Here is a 22,914-nt window from a genome sequence, read left to right as displayed (position 1 = left end):
GGACTAAATCCCGGCATCTCGGCGTCTCCAAAAACCGTAAAAGAGTAGTTAGTGGGACGTAAAGCAAATAACATTAATTTACCCTAACCAATCCAGACCAATTGAGGTGTCACACGGGATACTAGAGGCCTAGGGCCGCTTCGCAGCTTCTAACCTGGGGGCTTACACATCCAGACCCCCTTTGCTTGATCCAGACCAAAGGCTTTTTCAAAAGTAGCGCCGCTGCACTAGGACTAGTTCTTTATATGAACAGTTGGCAGCTCTGTCCACCGCACGATCTTGCCCTTCGCGAGACTTGAGCGAGAGAGAAACAAATGACAATGCAATCGCGCCTAGATGCGTGCGCTGGAAAATGGTAGGTCATTCTGAACTTTTGCTTTCTTTCCTACTTTCAACCATCCACTTCTTGTTCTTTACGTTCAGCCTCAAGCTGGCTTCATTGACAACATTAAGTACCGGTAGTTCCTGTAGATCCTCGAGATTGGTAGCATGTAGAACAGTGCAGTCGGCATATGTGATGTTATTTATGATGACTCTGTTAACCACAACTTCTTGAGTCCTTCTGCAAAGAGCATCTCAAAAAATCTTTTCTAAATAAATGTTGTAAATCAGCGGTGAAAGAATACAGCCTTGGAGAACTCTTTCATAATTGACACCTTTTCCAAGTCATGACCATCAACTCTTACGCCAACACTCTGGTTCCATTAGAGATTGCCAATAATACAGATCCCACCCATTAAGCCCTAATTCTCAAAGAATGTTCAAGAGTTTGTCATAGCAGACTGTATTGAAAGCTTTTTTCTAGTCTATGAAACAAGCAAAAACATCAATATTGACATCCTGGCACCGTTGGATTAATACCTGCAGACTAAATGTCTTTCTAGTACCAAAGCCATTTCTGAAGCCGAACTGTGTTCCTATATTCTCCTCACTTTTATGGACAAATTCTTGAATATTTTATTATTATTTTTTTTATTTTTTTATTTTAAGAATATTTTCGGAACATGGCCCATCAAAGTTGTACTTAATTGTTCTATGTTCATTGCAGAATTTTGCATTGGCTTTCTTAGGCAACATTGCAAAAGTTTATTTGAGCCAGTCGCCAGGAATGGTTACACTTCAGTGAATACTGTTGAATAGGTCAACCAATAATGAAAGAGATTTTTCTTTCTCATTCATTATCTCAGCATAGATCTTATCAGGACCTGAAGCCTTCCCATTCTTCACTGTTCTTATGGCATACAGTACGCCACTTCTTCACGTGTGATATCCACACCGTCAACTGCTCAAGCACCATGATCCGCATTTCTGCGGGCCATGAAGAGATTTTGTACATATTCCTCCCATTCTTTCAATTTCTCTTCTCTGCTCAATAAGATATCACTGTTATAGTAAAGGAAGATTAATTGACTTAAACTTATGTCATTAATTGCAGGTGCCTTCCACATCATTTACATTCCCACTGTTTTGAACTTCCTCAAGGTTTACTTCATTATCTTGAAGGTTTTGAATGTCAGTTTAACTAAAACTCCCCTTTAAATGGCATCTCTTCTGCGTGAGATTCATAGAAGCAAACGGTAGGTTATGGTCTGTGTTGTTATCAGCAACAGGGTATATTTTCTAAACTGCTTATTAATTGTAATGTAATCAATCTGGTCCCTAATGCTGCTACCAGCATTTGATGTCCATGTATAGAGGCAACATGGAGGTAGATGGAAGCATGTGTTTGCTAGGTTGAAACATGTCTGGACCGGTCGATCACCTCTGGAATTACTTGCTCCTAATCCATAGTCACCAACTACATCAGCCCATCGGCCACGGCTGATTTGAAATCACCCATTACAATGTTTATCTCAAGTGGTTTGGAGTAATCCAGGGCTGTTTTGATTTTGGTACAAAAATCTTCAACATCAACGCCTGACACATCATATGTTGCAGCATTTACTTGGATGATATTCACTAAAATTGATCATGTATTAGCTGTAGTAAACATAGTCTATCTGATATTGATACAAATGTTTTCAAAGACTTACTGATGTCTCGGTGTAGCCTACAATGAAACCCACGCCATTAATGTGATGAGGATTGTCGTTAGCTTACTGAAATAGTATATGTGGTAACCACCAACTACACACTTTCCAGAATGAGGCCAACACATTTCACTAATTCCAAGAACGTTGATCTTGAATCTATTTGTCTGATGGCATTATGAGTCTTTCCAGTTTGAAACAAGCTACAAACATTCCATGTTGTTATCCTTATCATAACTGGCCCAAAAATTCTTAGTATTCTCTGCCCACTGAAGGGCTGGCTTGGACTGGGAGCCTTGGCTTGAAGATTTCCTGTCATGCTAAAGATTTTCCCTGTTGTCTCCCGTGCACAGTTTTGAGACTGCTTACGCCACCTCGGCTACACTCCCAGTGTGTGTCATGTCACTGTATCAGCCTTTAGGCCAGCGCCTGTGTACATTAATAACAAAGCTGCCACCCTCCTCCCCATGTCATTATGGATTCCAGCAGCATTTCCTCCGCTGAGGGACCACACCCCTCCCTAAGGGCTCATCCATCCGAAGCCATAGGTCATTTAGGGTGGTCGGCTTATTTCCTGCTGCCCAACACTCGGTGTTGAGACGCTGGCTGTACGGTCTACTCTGTTGCCGTAGCAGGATATCCTGGCCAAACACTTTGAAGCATTCTAGCAAAACCAGTTCCGCATGAATATTTATTTCTTTTTATATGTAAAAACTACACTGTCACAGTCAAACTACTATAAAAATATCACAAACTTGCATAAAAAACAGTTAAAAATCAGGAATAAAAACCAGGAATAAAAACATAAACACATTTATAAATGGAGCTCGATACTATTCAGATTAACATCATTATGCAATCTTGCCCTGCCATGTTGCACGTTCTTGGGCATCATCTGGTCTTAAGTTCACAGTCTTCATATCAGTGTCTTGCCAGCACTGCCTTGGACGTCCACGTGGACGTTGCCCGTTAATTTCAAAGGAGTGGGTGAAATTGGCAACTGTTCCAGGTGCAGCACACAGGACATGACTATACCGTTGGAGGCGCATCTTTCCTATGCCTTCTCAGTTATGGGTGCTGTGCCCATCTGCTTGCAAATGGTGTCATTTTTGACATGATGCATGAGTGTGATGCCCATAGACCAACGGAGAACATGCATTTCCATGGTGTGTAATTGGCGCTCCATAGCTTTGTCGGCTCAACATTCAACACCGGATGAAGCAACAGGACGTACTATCATGCTGTATACTTTGGACTTCAGATGTAGTGGCATCCTTCATGCCTGTAACCTCCCTCCATCTGATCCATGCTGCCTTTATTATACTTTGCACTTCATCACCTATCACCTATCCCACCATCAGTCTGTAGGCAAGATCCTAGGTACCTGAAGCTTGTGGTCTTTGTTAAGGTCTCTCCGTCAACTTGGATGGAGCCATTTCTTTGGAGGGTTTCTAAGTATTCGGTCTTCTTTTTGTTCTGTTTAAGACCATATTGTGAGAGACAGCTTTTCCAATCTTCAATTTGACGCTGCAGTCCTTTTCTGGTGGTATCGGCAAGGGCGACATCATCTGCAGGTAAGAGAGTCCAAGGGACACTCCTTTGCAGTGCTCATGTGATTGTGTCTATGACAAGGATAAAGAGCCGCAGGGATGGTGCGGAGCCTTGGCGTACCGCTTTCACTGGGAAGCTCTCCAAGGTGCCGACAGCGCAACGTACGTGACTTGTGGCATGTATAGCATCTTGATCAAGTTGATAAGCATTTCCGTTATACTGTGCAATGATGTGCAACACAGTCAAAACTTTTTTCAAGATCAAGAAAGACATTATACAGTGGCTATTGTTTCTGAGATAAAATTCTAAAAGAATTTACGAAGGGCGCACTATATTGTTTTACTCTTCATTTTTATCTACCCAACCGAATTATATTACACATCAGTTGTTACATCCACCTTCTCAACATAATCTCCTTGTAACTGTATGCACTTTTGCCATCAATGTGTCAGTCTCTCCGGACCTTCCTGAAACCATTCTTTTGGAGTGCCGCGTACCCATACCTCGACAACTGTGTCCATTACATACTATCCACTTCATTCTGTATCGATGTTGTAATCGAGATAACAATGAAGTAAAAGGTTCCATCTGATCAATACTTTTTTATTATTTAGCCTTCGGCTAAATTTATATCATTAAAAACTTACAAAACATGTTTTGATTGCTTGGCAATCATCATTAGCTGTTTCGCTTAAAGCTTAGGTGAAAAAGCATAAAACATTTCATAATTAAAATTAAAGTGTGTTAGTAAGGGACGTTTAAGTGGTGAGGGAGGATTGGATTGGGGGGGGGTGTTTGTTAGTTAAAATTAAAATTATACAAATTAAAAACTATTCTAAACTAAAAACATCTTTGATTTCATTCGTTATCACTTGCACTGGTTCATTATTAACTTCGACAGTTTTCCGTTAATGTTCTTGCACACTTGTCTTGATGGTATAGTGTTCCTTCTTTTTCTAGACCTTTCTTACTGTCCGGTGGAGAAGATTATGTAGATTGTTGGTCAAATTGTTCAATTTTCATTTAGTTGGGACAGTTTGGAGTACGATCCCTATCTAATTATTCGTTGTACGAATTTTATTCGGAATCATTAAGTCGGGAAGTTTGGTGTACTACCCCTGTCCCATTCGGTCTTGTTCCGATGTTTACGTGTTTGTATTTGTCTCTAACCTCTTCGACATCGGTGGACAAGGGAACCAGTTCTGGAAGGAATGTGACAGTGTCAATACCAGCCATCACTGCCCAGGTCAAACAGGCCATCCAAGGAATAGGACAGGGGTAGTACACCAAACTTCCCGACTTAATGATTCCGAATAAAATTCATACAACGAATAATTGGATAGGGATCATACTCCAAACTATCCAACTAAATTAAAATTTAACAATTCGACCAACAATCTACATAATCTTCTCCACCGGACAGTAAGAAAGGTCTAGAAAAAGAAGGAACACTGTATCATAAAGACAAGTGTGCAAGAACATTAATGGAAAACTGCAGAAGTTAATAATGAACCAGTGCAATTGACAACGAATGAAATCGAAGATGTTTTTAGTTTAGAATAGTTTTTAATTTGTATAATTTTAATCTTAACTAACAAACACACACACCCCCCCTCCATCCAATCCTCCCTCACCACTTAAACGTCCCTTACTAACACATTTTAATTTTAATTATGAAATGTTTTATGCTTTTTCACCTAAGCTTTAAGCGAAACAGCTGATGATGATTGCTAAGCAATCGAAACATGTTCTGTAAGTTTTTAATGACATAAATTTAGCCAAAGGCTAAATAATTAAAAAAGTATCAATCAGGTGGAACCTTTTACTTCATTGTTATCTCAACTGTGTCCAGTTCTGCAAAATCTGCAAAACGGCGACAACGCAGAGGTTTCTCCATGTTCCCGAGCAGGTGATAATCACTTGGTGCCAATTCGGGAGAGTATGGTAGGTGTGGCAGCACCGTGAATCTCATTTGATCAATGGCAGCGGTGGTCTCTCGGCTAGTGTGGGGCCGGGCATTGTCATGTTGCAGAAGCACACCTTCAGCCCATTTTCCTGACTGCTTAGTTTGAATGGCACGACATAAGCGCTTTAGCGTTGCCACATATGCTGCACTGTTAATCGTGGCCTTATATTACAGCCATTCAATGAGGATGATGCCCTTTATGTCCCAGAACACTGTCGCGATTCGCTTGCCAACTGTTGGCACTGTTCGACATTTCTTTGGTGGTGGACTGCCCCTATACTTCTATTGCATCGATTGTTATTTCGTTTGTGGCTCATGGTAATGGAGCCATGTCTCATCACCAGTCACAAGTATAGCCATGAAGTCGACTGGATCTTGATCATGGTATTGCAAAAGTTCTCTGCACACGTCCACACGCCTCTGCTTTTTGTCTGCAGACAAGAATCTAGGCACCCACGTGGATGACACCTTCCCCAACTGTAAGTGGCCATGCACGATCCGTTGCAAGGTGTTTCGGCTAATTCCCGTGGCTGCCTCCATTTCCGAAAAGTGGTGCATTTCTTTCCTTGGATGGCCTGTTTGACCTGGGCAGTGATGGCTGGTATTGACACTGTCACATTCCTTCCAGAACTGGTTCCCTTGTCCACTGATGTATGCCCTGTTTTCCAACCTTCCACCCAGTTGTAAACTGTTGTCTGTGATGGCGCAAGTTCTCCACAGACTGCCGCCATAGGAACCAAGTCGTATAGCGCTGTCCCTGACAGTTGCTTTCCATGTTGTCTGCTCCTATGCTGACAATGTTGTTATGAAATGGCTATGACAAGTGCATTCGTTGGCTGACCCCTGTGTGTGTGTGCTGCTACAAAACGGTGGAACAAGACACTAGTTACATGTCACCACCTTCAAAAGTGAAATGTGAACCATACCTGGATGTACAAAAAATAAAGTTTAAAACAATGTAGTTCGTCCTTCATAATTGTAGGGCCTATAAAGTCGACCTGTTCAATACATGTTTGCCATTTGATAAATGGTCTGTCTAAAAAGCTACATAGGACATGTTTCGACCTAGCCTAAAGGTCATCATCAGCTAAAATAACACAAAGATGAAAGACTTATAGAAAAACAGTGATACATACAAAAAAACTTGAGATAAAATGCAATCAACAAATGCAACAAACATATTTATAAAAAATGTACATAGCTTCAATCTTGGATTAATTGAGTTGTACCGGGCGAGTTGGCCGTGCTGTTAGGAGCGCGCAGCTGTGAGCTCGCATCCGGGAGATAGTGGGTTCGAACCCCACTGTCGGCAGCCCTAAAGATGGTTTTCCGTGGTTTCCCATTTTCACACCAGGCAAATGCTGGGGCTGTGCCTTAATTAAGGCCACGGCCGCTTCCTTCCCATTCCTAGGCCTTTCCCGTCCCATCATCGCCATAAGACCTATCTGTATCGGTGCGACATAAAGCAAACTAACAACAGAAAACAAAAAATAGTTGTAACATGTGTGGGTCCAACCGTATTTAATACAACTATTGGTTGGCTGGAGGAAATACTTAAAATTGTGAAGACTGTTAAATGTTCTATTTGTCATTCTTCTGGAAACGTTCTGACAGAATGGTCACCAGACAGTGTGAGGGTCAACACCGACCCAACCTGATCTATACAAGCACAGAGCTGGAGGAAAGAGGAAGTCCTGGCTATTGCTGTATTCTCCATGAAGAAATGTAGCGGATTTTTAAAATTTTAAAAACTTTCGGTTTTCACTTTTGCGTTTAATCCATTCAACCACACTTCCATTAAAGTAGCAGTCATCCAAGCACTATTATTGCTTCGCCCAACCACCAGAGGGCTATTAATTTTCAGATTCTTGAAACATCTCGGTTTAACTGCCTTCTCTATCACAAGAGGTTTCTTCATTTCTCCCTCCATGTTCCCACACAGTAACATTGTAAGTCTGTGTCTGGATATTTTACCCTGACACACTTTTGTCCTTTAACGGTGAGCTGTGTTGCTGGTAACAACCGAAAAGCAATCCTGATTCGACTGCATTGAAAATGTCTGTACGTTTGTATTCTGAAATTAAACCTAATAGTTTTGATTTCCATTCCTCCAGTACACTTTCATTCACATCCTCAGATTACTTACAAACTTGATTCCAGACAATATTATGTCTCTTCTTGAAACTGGAACCATCCCATAGATGCTTTGAACTTGTAATTTCCAAGAGCTCTGACTACAGCAAAAGCTTCATGTTGAAGCATTGGACCGGATATGAGCATGTTTTTTGACCGGACAGAGGTGATCCACTCCCATGCTTCCCTCTTGATTTCCTCGTTACTAGTGATCTTCGCTTTCCTTTTCGTTTGACCCTTCCCTTGAATCCACTCGTTCATTATTTTTTCTTTATTTCTAAGGGGTCATAAATGTGCATTTTTCTAGATTTGAACTGGAACATTATTTGCCGTATCGAGTTTGTCCTTTTCCTTAGCTTCAGTTATTTCAACTTTTTTTTTTCATTTTACAACAATGTCGTGTAAGATTTAGCCATGATGTTCAGTTTGTCTTCACTTTTATGAATACAGTAGTTAGGGTCACACAGCTGTGAGCTTGCATCCAGGAGATAGTGGGTTCGAATCCCACTGTCGGCAGCCCTGAAGGTGGTTTCCCATTTTCACACCAGGCAAATGCTGAGGCTGTACCTTAATTAAGGCCATGGCCGCTTTCTACCCACTCCTAGGCCTTCCCTATCCCATCGTCGCCATAAGACCTATCTGTGTCAATGTGACGTATAGCAAAAAGAAAAGAAAAAAATAATACAGTAACCAATTGTTTGGCAGTACGCCTGCTTCTCTATCTTCATTAATACCGGTAATCTATTCTGAAAATCTCATTAGGGTCTTGCCCAACTTTCCTGTTCAGCTGCAGTACCTGTTTATCTTAGAAGACGGATTAAAGATGCAAAAGTCCTTCCAAATCTGAATTCCTTCCGCATAAAGCTCACTGAGAATATCATCATCGGAGACAGCTGGGTCTATCCCACGGATCATGCAACGGAATAAACTGCAACGGGGGAAGTGGTGGTGGTTTGAGGGTTGGGGTGGAGGGGAATTTAAAAAATACTGATGATTCTAATTGAGCTGCAGCTATTGCTTGAGTGAGTCTCTGTGCGGCGACTTCTCTGCTGAGTTTGATGAGCATCCCATTAGAAGTAGGGCGAATGTCAGCGATTTCTTCATGTCCCATTAGAAGTAGGGCAGATGTCAGCGATTTCTTCATGTCTCATATTGAATATGTGGCCCCAGGAACGGAAGTCTGGGGTGGGATTGAGTAGTATAAACATATGGATGCCAGTAGGGGATTGCTGATATGGAGGTTGGTGATGGTCGGCGAGTTCAGGAGGTGGGTAGGTTGGGTGGGGGCAGGCAGTAGATTGTCGCTGTTCGTAGAAGTTGGTGGTGCTCCGGTGATAGGTTCAGTAAGCAGTGATGGTGGAGCCACAGCACGACGGCAGGGAGCTGGTTCATCTTCAGCAGGGAGTAGTGAAGCTATGTGCTACTTAGACAGTGTTCGAGCGTCGTCCCACTGGGGAGCCAGTGTCACAGGTAGGAACTGGCCCTGGTAGTTTGGAGCAGCATGTGAAGACATATTGATAATTAAAATTGCTTAAAATGTAAGTGGAATGAATGACAAGAAATGTTACTATAGTATGTAGTGATTAAATGTTCGTATAAATCAATGACCATAATAATCTTCGCTCAATTGCATTAGACTGTTCATGATTAAAATATGTGATATGCAGCGGCTGCGAGATCAGCAGTTGATTGGATGGCGCCTGAAGCGGTGGTAGTCAGTGTGGTGGTTGTGGTGGGGTACATGATGCTGTTAGAAGTTTACCACACTGTACTGCTGCAATGGCCTCTTAGGAAAGAGGATGATATTTAGTTCAAGACAACGTATAGTACAGTATTCTGTCTGTATGTAAGTCCGGAGAAACACTTGTAATCACCAAACCCCCACTCGGTTTCACTATAGAAGAGTAAAAGAGTCCAGGGGTGAAACCCCACGAATATCACTCCATCCACTTGTCACAAACACGTTTTCAAGCATTTAATAAATGCCATGCCGGATTTGGGTGTTTGGGCTTGGTTGGACTGTATGACGAAGGATGTGATTGTCTAACAATCTTGCCAAAGTAGGAAATGAGTATTGCTAACCTGCTAAAGGAGAAATGATTCTCCATTGTCAAAAATGTTTCCTCCCCGTCGAGATAAAATGCCAATTAATACTTTCACGGTAGCAGTTCAAAAACAAACAGCAATACACTGGTTGATGGTAAGTGCTGTGATTAGAAGTTATTATATTAATAAAATCACCTTTCCAATACACAATAGTCCTTTATATTTAGGATAAAACCATTTAATTACACGTAGGACATGTTTCGCTCAATCTTAGTGAGCATCATCAGTAGTAGTAATAATATTGACAACATAATAATGTTTGAAACACAACACGAGGAAGTCCCATAAGGTCATTTACGCTGATCCAGACGACGTTTTATCATCAGTGCAGTTCGTTTTTCAACCAATATATGTGATTTTAGCATTCCTCATCATGTTTATTTTAAAAAACAACATCATAGTTCATTACAAGAGCTCACCTTTATGTGAATAACTGTTTTTATCATGAACAGTCTAATGCAATTGAGCAAAGATTATTATGGTCATTGATTTATACGAACATTTAATCACTACATACTATAGTAACATTTCATGTCATTCATTCCGCTTACATTTTAAGCAATTTTAATTATCAATATTTGTTTTAATAGACATAATATATAATCTTATTGATTATTTTTAAATTGTTAAAATTCATATTTTATCAGTGTATATTAGACATTTTTTCGTTATATATACCAGGATCAGGGCCCTGACCCACCATGTATTATGTTATCTATAGCTGATGATGCTCACTAAGATTGAGCGAAACATGTCCTACTTGTAATTAAATGGTTTTATCCTAAATATAAAGGACTATTGTGTATTGGAAAGGTAGTTTTATTAATATAATAACTTCTAATTCTGAAATCCAATACGGTTTTACAATGAGATTTATAACTTGTAAAGTGCTGTGATGCCAAAATGATAAAAATTACATTCTTTTTTCTTTTGCACACACACACACACACGCATGCACATGCACACACACACACACACACACACACACACACACACACACTTGCGGCCTGATAACCCTGTCTATTGCTGTTACTTTTTAATCTGCAGCTGTGAAAGCCGTAATTGGTAAAACTAGTACACATAACTGTGAAAGTTGGCTGCATGGTACGGGCTGTGTAGCAATGAGCTTGCAATCGGGAGACGGTGGGTGAATCGCACCATCAAAAGCCCTAAAAATGGTTTACTGTTTCTCATTTACACACCAGGCAAATGCTGGGGGTGTACCTTAAAGGAGACCATGACTGGTTCTTTCCCAGTCCTAATTCTTTTCTATCCCATTGACATTGGAACTTTCTTGAGATAGTGCAGCATTAAACCAGTTTTAATTACTGTATTCGCGGGGTGAAAAAACCTGCTGGGGATCACTGTAAGTATCGAGGTAATCACATTTAAAAGATTGTAAATAAAAGTTTCAGATTTCTTCATATGGGTATTAGGGTATTTAGGGGTTGCAGTAAGGATGTAAAGAATGTCACTGGTAAGACCCCTGTTAGAGTATGATTCCAGTGTATGGGACCTTCAGCAGCATTACTTTATTCAAGAACTGGAAAAGGTCCAAAGGAAAGCAGCACAGTTTGTACTAAGTAATTTTCAGCAAAAGAGTAGTGATGAAAATGTCGGGCTAGTTGTCGGTGCAGATAGGGGTGCGTAGCTGTGAGCTTGCATCCTGGAGATAGTGGTTTTGAACCCCACTGTCGGCAGCTCTGAAGATGGTTTTCCATGGTTTCCCATTTTCACACCAGGCAAATGCTAGGGCTATACCTTAATTAAGGCCACGACCGCTTCCTTCTCATTCCTAGCCCTTTCCTATCCCATCATCACCATAAGACCTATCTGTGTAGGTGCGACGTGAAGCAAAATGTTAAAAAATCAAGCTTTATTGCAAGGATGTGGCTGTGCTTAATGCCTTAGCTTGGACTGTTGATCTACCATTGCCAGGGCTACTTCAGCTGTATGCAGTGATACCTTCAGTGTTTTTAATTGTGTATATTTGGTTTCCTTACAGGAATTGTTAGCAAGAATAGTCCAGAATACGTTGGCTGTTTGGTGCATCGAGTTTTCAATGTTGCAATTCCTCGTCCTCTTGATTGCAAACGGGAGGAATGGTGTGGTTCTTCGGTTACTGTTGGGCAGGAGATAACTTTTATTGTTGACCACGTGGATCTAGAAGCTCGACTCCCATATATTCGTGGAAAATTACTGAATACTGGGTAAATATATGTTTACTGGAATTAATGTCATGCATGAGCAGTCATATTATTATTATTATTATTATTATTATTATTGTTATATGAGTTTTGTAATTTTTATAATACATCTCTGCATATCAGTCCTGTCTTCCTAGGGGCTAACAGCCTTGGCAGTAAGCCTTTAACATGTTGGCTACTGCCTGAAGCGCATGTGTGTTGTATGATTCCTGCGCTACATGCCGTTTACGCGCATGTGGATGAAATGGACCCTAACCCAGCCGACCTCCACAAATCAGTTACCAAAAATAGATAAAATGCAGCCGAGATATAAAACGACCAGGCAAGTTGGCCGTGTGGTTAGGGGAGTGCAGCTGTTAGCTTGCATCCAGGAGATAGTGGGTTCGAATTCCACTGTCGGCAGCCCTGACATAGTATTCCCCGCTCACCTACTCATTCCTGCAACCTGGCTGACGAAAATTTCTGGGGAGAACTCTGTAACAATATAACTTTTTTTACAATGCGATGTAAATATGCTATATTAATAACACACACATAGGATATTATATCATTCATTAGTGCGTCATCGACGATTTTTTCATGTGTATGTGTAAAAACTTTACTTTTAATATTAAACTACCTGCTATTACATTCTAACTAACAGAAAGAAAAGCCTATCGGCTTCTGGGGCGATTTATAGATTTAATTAAGGCGGCAGCGAATATGTTAAGATAATTGTCCACGAACCTACTACGCTGGTGTGGCAGGGGGAGAGGTGATACTCCCACGTGACACGTCCCAGGTGGCAGATAGAGGGGTCCTAACCGACTTGCTAGCGGACTTGAGGGAAATAAAATACATCTCGCGGACCGAACACACAACCCCCTGTGGGTGGGGGTATCCCCTGCCTGTCGTAAGAGGAGACTAAAAGGGGCGACCAAGGGATGATTGTATTATAACCATGAAACTATTTGTGATTAGTACCACCACACAGGGAACACCCTGGGTCACTTTTCCTTGCGCATAGTACCACTGTGTTGGGTACCAAATAGGTTTGTGATTAGTTGCAAACGAGTGCACGACGGCTTTTACAGTACCTGTGATTAGTAGCACTATCTGAGCGACACCATAGGATGACGGAACCCATGGTTCTGGCTTGCCTATGATTAGTACCCACTATATGAGGAACACCACAGGATAGTACGAGTCCCTGTGGTTAGTACACTTAGGTGATGAACACCATAGGTTTGCGTTGTCTGTCAATGGCGCCGCAATGTGCGAAACACAGTAGGTCTGTAATACATGTGCGAATTTCATTACCTGTGAGTAGTAGCATAATGTGTGGAATACCGCAAGTCTATGCTACTCTTGATTAGTACCGCAACATGATAGATACCATGGTTCTACTTTTCTAGCGAACCAGAGAGGCCGATGACTTGGATTTTGGACTCCTTTAGACTACAAGCATCATCGATTCAGTATCGTGCTATAGAAACAGTCCCTTGGTCAGTAATACTATTGTTTTACGCCAGCTTCTGTGTACGTGAGGCACTGTGTGTCGGTTCCACTGATCATTTTAAATTCATATCCATCCATTCATTCTTTGTCCTCACGTTTTGAATTGTGGTCAGTGGAGGATTTGGGGTTTTAAATTTGTCATTTCATTTCGTCTCATTTCTTACCATTAGGGGCCAATGACCTAGATGTTAGGCCCCTTTATACAACAAGCATCGTCATCATCATCAAGATAATTGTCATTATCATTGTTGTACTCAAGCCGGCCCCGTGGTGTAGGGCTAGCATGCCTGTCTCTTACCCTTAGGCCCCGGGTTCGATTCCCAGCCAGGTCAGGGATTTTTACCTGGATCTGAGGACTGGTTCGAGGTCCAGTCAGCCTACATGATTAGAATTGAGGAGCTATCTGACGGTGATATAGCGGCCCCTGTCTAGAAAGCCAAGAATAACAGCCGAGAGGATTCATCGTGCTGACCACACGACACCTCGTAATCTGTAGGCCTTTGGGCTGAGCGGCAGTCGTCAAGGCCCTTCAAGGCTGTGGTGCCATGGGGTTAGGTTAGTTATTGTTGTACTCATGTTTAAAAAAAGACATTTTACTGTTTGTACATTCCTTTTTTCATTGTATATACAGAACTGGTGGTAAAAGAAATCAGTGAGAATAGTAAAAAAAAATAGTGGTATTTGTTCAAAGACAGAAAATTCATATTTGCCAGTGATTATTTTTATTCTGTTCATCAGAAGAATGAAGGTGATGCTGAATGATTTGAAAACTGTCTTGCAAGTTCAGTCCAAACAAATACTGTTGTAAACTGGAGATAATTTAATGTCATTACTCAAGAATCTCCCATTTTAGTTCTAGCCTGTTTGGTGATATAATTTATATAGCTTGCAATGATTTACGCCCTTATAGACTTCTCTTATCCAGGAGTCATCGCTTCATATTCTGATAGAGGGTGGAGCTTCAGTTAGCTGTTTCCAAGATGGGATCCACGTGGTGACCAAACACAGTTTAGCTGTTTTCGTCTAAAGTAAATACAAGTGTAACATCCCCTTCTGTGGTCTCTTCGTCATTCAATACCGTACAGTGTTGGCTTATAAGGGATCTCTGGCAACACATTTCAGCATTTATCTATCACATCAAAATTAATTAAATCTCAGCAGTAGGTCATCCAATAGGGTTCTGATTTCTCTACCATCAAAATTGACATGCAGCAAACCTAGGTGGCTTCAAATTAAAATACTTGTTTGTGATTGCTGAGCCATATGACCATTACAGTAAAGCATGTTTAGAGCAGAATTGCAAGGGACCCGACTTATGTTCTGGGTTGGACAAGTTTCCACATATACAAAACATGATAAATATCCTTTTCATATATAAATTTAACTTGCTTCTCTCTGCCTTTGTACGGATGATGTACGAGATATACCAAGCAAGTTGGCCATGCGGTTAGGGTCACGCAGCCATAAGCTTGCATTCAGGATATAGTGGGTTCGAATCCCACCATCGGCAGTCCTGAAGATAGTTTTCCGTGGTTTCCCATTTTCACACCAGGCAAATGTTGGGGCTATATGTTAAGTCCACGGCCACTACCTTCCTAATCCTAGCCCTTACCCATCCTTCCATCGCCGAAAACCTTCGATGTGTTATTGCGACTTAAAACAAGTAGCAGTGTACATAAGATATACACTGATTTTATTTCCTTTTTATATATTGTAATAGTAACTTCAGAAAATTAAAAAGTAGGATTTGAAGAACCTGCATCAACAAAAAATACCAAAACAATGGACATTGGTGGATAATACCTAACAAAGTCGTGTACAGAGAGCTAGAACCCATTACAGATACTATGCGTAAGAGGAGACAGGGATTCTTTGGACATACATGCCTTTGCTGGTGGGACATAGTGTTTCCTACAGTGCATTATGTCTTCTGGTATAGGCTAGAGCAATTTTGTTACTTTCATTGACCTGTCTGTCTTATCCTTGGCTTTGACAATATGAAAGTGACTGAGGTATGAGCGATGTTAGTAACGCCATTCCTTATGTAGCCAGTCCCTGTTATGAATGGTGTGAAAATGTTGCTCATAGGGTCAGTTGATGCATGCATTTCAGTGGGCTTGGCAGACTGATATGTGATAGCAACTTCTGCCTCGGTGAGGAAAGCAACAGGAAACTACCTCACTCCTCATTTCCCTAGTACGCCTCTTTAGTGATGCCTAGGCCACCTATGACAGCTGATGGCAGAGCTGTTGAGGATCCAACTAGCCTTAGGGCTGAGGACTGAACATACACATACATCATGAGGATGAAGGATTCGAGACTTCTGAAACAACTAGTAGGCCTACAACACAATCTCGTCTCAAAAAATACCACAACAGGATGTAATGATCAGAGAAGCAAGAGAGGATCTGAAGGAAATAGGCTTTACAACAGAAGACACCACAAAATAAGATAAAATTGAATACAAAACTCAAGAATACAAATCTCCGCTTTACCCTTACGCGAAGCAAACCCACAACACCATTTTCAACCAAAGAAAGGGCACGAAGATTGGAGCACCTGAAGAAGTACTGTGAGGACCGCAAAAGCCCGAACAATCCCTTCAAAGAGACTTCAACGATGGACTGACTAAAGTGATTCTATGTGGTCATAAAACAAGAAGAAGAAGAATAATTGTACTAGTAATGCCAGTACAGTAATTACTCTGAGCTGAAAACTCATATTATTTCCAGCAATTCAAAGTTCTAGCATGGAGAGAATGACATATGCTGCATTACTTCCAGCTTGCGCCGAGTTACTTATCACCAGGAGCCAGCTCACATCACATTTATTTTAACTCATTAATGCCCAGGCGGGTCGTTTTTGACCCATCAAATTTTGCTGTCTTATAACAAACCAGATTAAGTTAATGTGGTTTTACCCTACATAGTTTGGTATATTTAATAAGTTTGGTCGTATTTTCTGCTGGGTGTTTACTCTTACATTTGTTTCCATGAAAAATAATGGCAGAAAAGCAGTGAAATTATTGTGCGAAAACCAGTGTAGTTGTTCCTACTCCCTTAAGGAAAGGGAGAAAACATACCAGAAATGAGGGTGGGTTGAGGAAAAATCTTAAGAAACAAAAACTCTGTGGTCAGAAGAGACTACCACAGATGCTAAAGTGAACTTACATCAGCAGTGTTTTGAAGTGTAAAGAGTTTTCTATGCAGGACATTTGTAATTTTTGTTGGTCATTCTGTGCTGTGAAGGAAAAACAAAATTTTTTTTCTGAAATGTACTCGTAGTGAGTCTCCACAAAAATGCAGAGCTGCAGGTGAAAGAAAGCAAACTACAGTAGTGAAAGTTAGAATTGCTATTTTATGCCCAGGATCAGGGATAAGAAAACACAACTAATACAGATATCCAAGAAGACTTTCCGTAACATCCTACAGTAGATATAAATGAGAAGGAAGTACAACAGATTTGAAAACAATATTTTCATTCATTCATTCATTCATTCATTCATTCATTCATTCATTCTGGATTACTCCTCTTAGAGAAAAGAGATGATGACCCTGTTTATCAATGCAGCCCATGTAACATGCCAGTACTTGCCAAGCTACTTATCCATAACAAAACTTCCCGAAAGTACTGTTATTTTTCAATATCTTTTTTGGCAGATCACATCCTAACTTTTTCCGCATATATACATCACAAATTTTGCCTTCAAAGATGATCTGAAGGAATATGTTGGACCCGTACAAATTAATTTGAACATTTTGCTATATATGGAAGCCATTTCTTTTCAGTTTCTGTTTTTGACTAAATTATATCTTCTTCTGGTATAATCTGTTATTAAGTGTTTTCTTTTACAGATATTTTCTAATCTTATTTATCCTCAATGAGTTTCGACAGTCTAAAGAACGTCACAGTTATAGATCAATCAGAACACAACTATAACATGTGGCCAATTCCAGGCGTCACGTGTTTACGTTTGTACACTTCTTTTTAACATATATGTGAAACTTACCATCTAAACAAATCGAGATTTATGCATAATAACGTCTAGATGATACTTAACAACCTCCACAAATTTCATTGTTGTAAACCTGATGTATGCGATTTTATAAAATTTTAAACATAGCTATCGGTGTTTACATGGAATGGACTTTTGACTTTTCATACCTTTATGTTTTTTCTAAATTCTGCGAATTGTGGCAACTTTTATTGATAATGTCAAGATATTGTTTACAAGAAGGACAAAGGTACATTTTGCAGGAAAAAAAAACAAATGTGTAAGTTGCGTAATATCTGCGTAATATAGTTAAAGGCGATCGTTGCGTGTTTACTTGACAGCGTCACGGGATTACACACGTGAATCAATCCAATAACGGACTAGTTGCATTGGTATTAATCAGTGCTATGGCGACATGGCATGAGGGACTAATAAATCTTAAAGTCCGCATCAAATACGATCACTGAATGATGAAATGTGTATTTAATATCGCCGTAAATAATAATAAAGAAGGGGTGTGATGGCGCAGCGGTCAAGCTGCTTGGAACCATCAAGATGGAATGGGTTCAAGTCCCGATTAATGCATGTCTGATTTTCAAGGTGAAAGTCGCGTCCGGTGGTTCGGATTTCGACTGAAAAATGAGGTCCCGTGGCTGATACTGAGATTATTGGTCACATAAAACTACAAGCTTCATTCCTCCTCCTCCTCCTAATAATAGTAATAATAATAATAATAATAATAAGGTATATTACTACAGATACTGGTTAGTGACATGAGGCCAACTTAATGAAGTAAAGTGTTTTTTATGAATTGTCACACATTTATTTCACACTAATAACAGTGAATGTAAAAGGAACTAAAATATTTAAAAACAACTGAACATTCAACGCTTAAGAAGCCTACAGTTTGAATGAAAGCTTGGTTAGAAACAAATATAATAAATTGAAGGGGGAAAAAATGTTCATTCTGTTTCTGGTATAGACTCATCAAAATGCCATTTCCCACTAGTAAAATGAGTCGCCGGTAATTTTCTTTCGATTTCACTTACATTTAAAAAGCACTCATCTTTCATCCATGGTTCACAAAACAGTTCAGCTTCATCATTGCAAAAATTGGTTACAAACTAAATATCACCATTACTTTCAGTTATGGTACAAACATAATATTTTGAATGTTTCTTTCCACTGTATTTTCCAAGTATGAAGTCACCCACTTCAAAAGCCGTGTCACCGAGGGGGAGGGGATTTTTGTCATCTACTTCGATCTTGTAGTCTGGATGTAGAGAGTGTGTGATAGTAGTTTCAGAATAATATTTTCTTGCCTGAACTATATATTTTTGAATGGCTCCACATAATGAATATCATGTGTTTCTGGTAGTGCACAGAAATGTACTTTGGTCGAAGTCCAAAAAAGAAGACCGACCGATTGGGTGATTTGGGTATTCTTGTTTAAAAACTTTGTATGTGTCTTGCATTGTGACACACATGACTTGTTTGTTTTTTAAATATTTTCTCCAGAACTGTCTCTTACGGAGATAAAATCTCTTGCTTGAGGAGATGGCCAACTGATATCTTCCGGATTGAGAAATATAAGAACTTCTTGATTTGGAAGTGAAGACTTCCTACGCTTGCAGGAAGTAGATGAACTTCCACCAAATTTTACACTCAGCGCAGTAACAACTTGCCGTTTCTTCCGCGGACTCACTGGTAAAGCGTGCTCTGATTCTCGTACCTGTTAGCGGCGTACACGCAACTGGGCAGGTGTCATCTTTCTTCTCACGATACCGTTTACAATGTTCCTTGTGAGTAAGCGGCGTTATTAAATATCACCTCAGTGTGAACACTGATTGCTATTCTAAAATACGTCCTTTACAAGCAAGTGTGATGCAGAAACTGAATCCTGTCGGCAGCCGGGAACTTCCCGGTCGCCTGCTCGCAAGAACGCCATAAACACGCGACGTATTTTACTATCAGCTTCGTATGAATCCATTTGAAATTTTAAGTGAAAGATATAGCAGCTTGAAAGGGTATGCAGTATTGGCTTTTCATACTAAGTTTTATTGAGCCATGCACTTCTTGTCTACAGAAACTTATATACCTTTTCTGTCGCGTATTTACACGGCCTTCAGCAATAAATTTGTCGCTTTATTACATCCTATATAAACTGTTAATAACCTAAATAAGTACTTCACTGCAACGAGAAAGAGCATTAGAATTAACATTTACTATAATTATTTTCATACCTTTTCATCATAATAAACTGGAATTCCTAAAACTATTGAAAAATATCAAATGAATTTAGCCTCTACATAAAGGTTCAATTAAGCACACAATTAACACAATGCAGACCAGTCCCGACAAAACTTGTGTTTGCCTGGCCGAGCGTTGCGGACCGGTCCCGAGTTATCTCGTGTTAGCAGCAGACTGAAGTTTAGTGCTATCTTTTGAGATATACCAGAACTATTTGGAGGTCAAGGGTGATAGAACTCTCTTATATATGGCTCTACACAATCAATAGTCACATTTCTTTTAGATAATTCTTCGTATCATAGCTCTTCTTTGCATTTCCTCATGTTTACAAAGTTTAAAGAGCCATGCAGTCTGCAAGATGGCGGCACCCAGGGATCGCACGTGTTTAGACAGGGATGAAATTATTCCTGAATTATGTGCTGATACAGGCTCCGAATGTCCAAGTGATGCTGAATATTTAGAGTTCGATGATGAAATATCTTCTAACGGAAATGTTTCAAGTGATGATGAGGATATAGGCTTATCTTCAAGGTGTGGAACTCACGTGGTGCAAAACGAGTCTGATAATTATGTTACGGGTGTAAATATTCTAAATATTATAAATAATGTAGTGTTTTCTGACAACTGGGTTATGGACAACAGTGAATCTTTTTTTTTTGCTAGGGGCTTTACGTCGCACCGACACAGATAGGTCTTATGGCGACGATGGGATAGGATAGGCCTAGGAGTTGGAAGGAAGTGGCCGTGGCCTTACTTAAGGTACAGCCCCAGCATTTGCCTGATGTGAAAATGGGAAACCCCGGAAAACCATCTTCAGGGCTGCCGACAGTGGGATTCGAACCCCCTATCTCCCGGATGCAAGCTCACAGCCGCACGCCTCTACGCGCACGGCCAACTCGCCCGGTAACAGTGAATCTAGACTAGAAGATTTTGAAGGTGCTCCTGGTATAAAGGCATGGCCTAATGAACCTGGAAAGATAGGACAAGTAGCAGGACTTACGAGGATTTATTTCAGTATGTAGCTGAGCAGACAAACTTATACTATGAGCAGAATTCACATTCTCATAACATATCCCCTAAAACACTAAAGTGGACTGATGTCACTAGTAGGGAAATTCAAACAAATTTTGCTTTATGTATATTGATAGGACAGGTGGAGAAATTGTGTCTGAAAGATTACTGACCAACCGATCCCCTAATTAAAACCCCCATATTTCCAAAATAGATTTCAAGAAATACCTGCCTGCATTTCAACTATTCAGGGAGGCCTCTGGAAAAAACACAGTAGTCCTTCAAAACTAGTGATGTTCTGACAGTTTATTTGAATGCATGCACTGCAGTTTGGAGGTGATTAGAAAGTGGCCAGGAACAGGGCTGTGTATGGGGTGAAGGGGACCCGGTCTGCAATGTGTTAAAAACTGAAAGAAATCAATAAATTAATACATATCATAAAATTAATAAAATGTCATGTTTTATCTATCATAAAGACAAATTGTTTTATTTTAAACTTTAGTTTTTCCTACTTGGGTGGACTATTCTCTGGAATCAGCCATATACATATCTTGATTGATTATTTTTTCCACCTAATACTTACCTTTAATCTTTGCTAATAACTAATAGAGTGAAACCTCATTAGAACGTTCCTTACTTATATGTTTTCCCACTTAACACATTGTAAATTTGAAGTCCCAATTCTCTCATATTAAACCTATATACAGTAGAGTCTCGCTCATCCGACCTTCGCTTATCCGACATTCCGTGTTATCCGACACTGTTAGACTTAATTTCAGCTTTTGGTGGAGACTAAATTCAGGCACACCCGCTGTGGAGGGTGCGACCATGGGACAAGCACTGGCCTGAACGCTGGCGGTAGGAGTGGGTTTTTCTCAAGGACAGGTGCAGTGAGTCTTCAGTCAATGTAGTATTGGTTGGGTGCGGATGTTATAGTTTTCATATCCTCTGTACGGCAAGTAAATGAAAGAAAGTGACTGTTTCTATAGAATGCAAATTGAGTGCATTAAAGAGACTTGACAAAGGGGAAATTCTTCAAAATGTAGCTTCAGATTATGGTGTTGGACGTGTTACAGTGGGAGACTGGAAAATACAGAGGGAAGAAATTGAAAAGATGTGCTCTACCAGAGCAGAGAAAAACAATGAAAAAATGTCAGTACGAAAAAGTAAGTGAAGCACTATTTCTTTGGTATCTGAACACCGGGAAAAGGGCCTGCCAATATCTGGCACCATTCTGCAGGAAAAGGCTGTGTATTTCCAGGAGGAGTTTAATGAAGGGGACCCTAATTTTCCTGCCAGTGCTGGGTGGCGTGATCGGTGGCAAAAACGGTACGGTGTTAGGTAGCTTATTATCTGTGGAGAAAAGTTTTTTTCGTAAGACATCTGGATTGTTTTCATTTAATACTGCATGTACTGTACAATTGAATTGGTAAAAATAGAGCACCGTAAAGCATGCCATTATATTAGCCATCCTGTTTGTTTCAGTTCATTTTCAAAGTTATTCTGTATTATCCGACATTTTCGGTGATCCGACGTACTCCAGGTCCCGTTTACGTCGGATAATCGAGACTCTACTGTAAAAGTACCTCACTTATCGCGTCACAAATTTTCGCTATTACCGCTTAGTACGATCACATTTTTCCTAGCCCTGAAAGTGTTATTTGTCATCCCTTGCAAAAGAAAAGTGATTTTTCAGGTAAGAGTTTTCGCCACAATTGCATGATTATGGAAAAAGGCCGTGAATTCCTGAACTTCACAGGATAAGTTGCACCTTCGGGGAGCAAGCCATTAGCCTCAGGATTGTTCAGTTTTGCTTGCTGGTTAGTAGTGAAATTGCTAAATAACATGGCGAGCCTATTTGTGCGTGTATTTTGCATTCCATTCAAAAGTTAGAAATGTATTTGGTGTTGAGTGGTACAGTGAAGTGTAGCAAATATTTGTCACTTGATACAGTAGCCTACATCTGGATTAGGAACATAATCATGTGAAACTGACTATCGTGGTGCATATTTGTCTTGTGATAGCCTGGTTATGGATACGGAAAAAGTCGTGAAATTCCTTACTAATGAAGACAAAATTAAAATCTGTCAGAAAGTGGACTGGCATCCACTTCTTGAAACGTGCAGAGGTCGTGAATGTTGAACTCGCACCTTTGAGTTTCGACTTGGT

The 22,914-nt window shown here is 40.3% G+C and overlaps 1 protein-coding gene across 1 annotated transcript in view; it reads left to right on the top strand.

Moving 5' to 3' along the window:
• LOC136884966 (dentin sialophosphoprotein) overlaps positions 1 to 22,914 on the top strand; it is a 44,563-nt gene that overhangs the window by 1,972 nt on the left and 19,677 nt on the right. Inside the window, exon 3 of the mRNA XM_068229750.1 lies at positions 11,792 to 11,996. Within this exon, the coding sequence (XP_068085851.1) occupies positions 11,792 to 11,996 (205 nt within the window). The remainder of the gene's footprint in view (positions 1 to 11,791; positions 11,997 to 22,914) is intronic.

The sequence above is a fragment of the Anabrus simplex genome, chromosome 1 (genome assembly GCF_040414725.1).
Source record: "Anabrus simplex isolate iqAnaSimp1 chromosome 1, ASM4041472v1, whole genome shotgun sequence".
In the NCBI taxonomy this organism is placed as follows: domain Eukaryota; kingdom Metazoa; phylum Arthropoda; class Insecta; order Orthoptera; family Tettigoniidae; genus Anabrus; species Anabrus simplex.
This window is presented reverse-complemented; position numbering and strand designations above follow the sequence as displayed.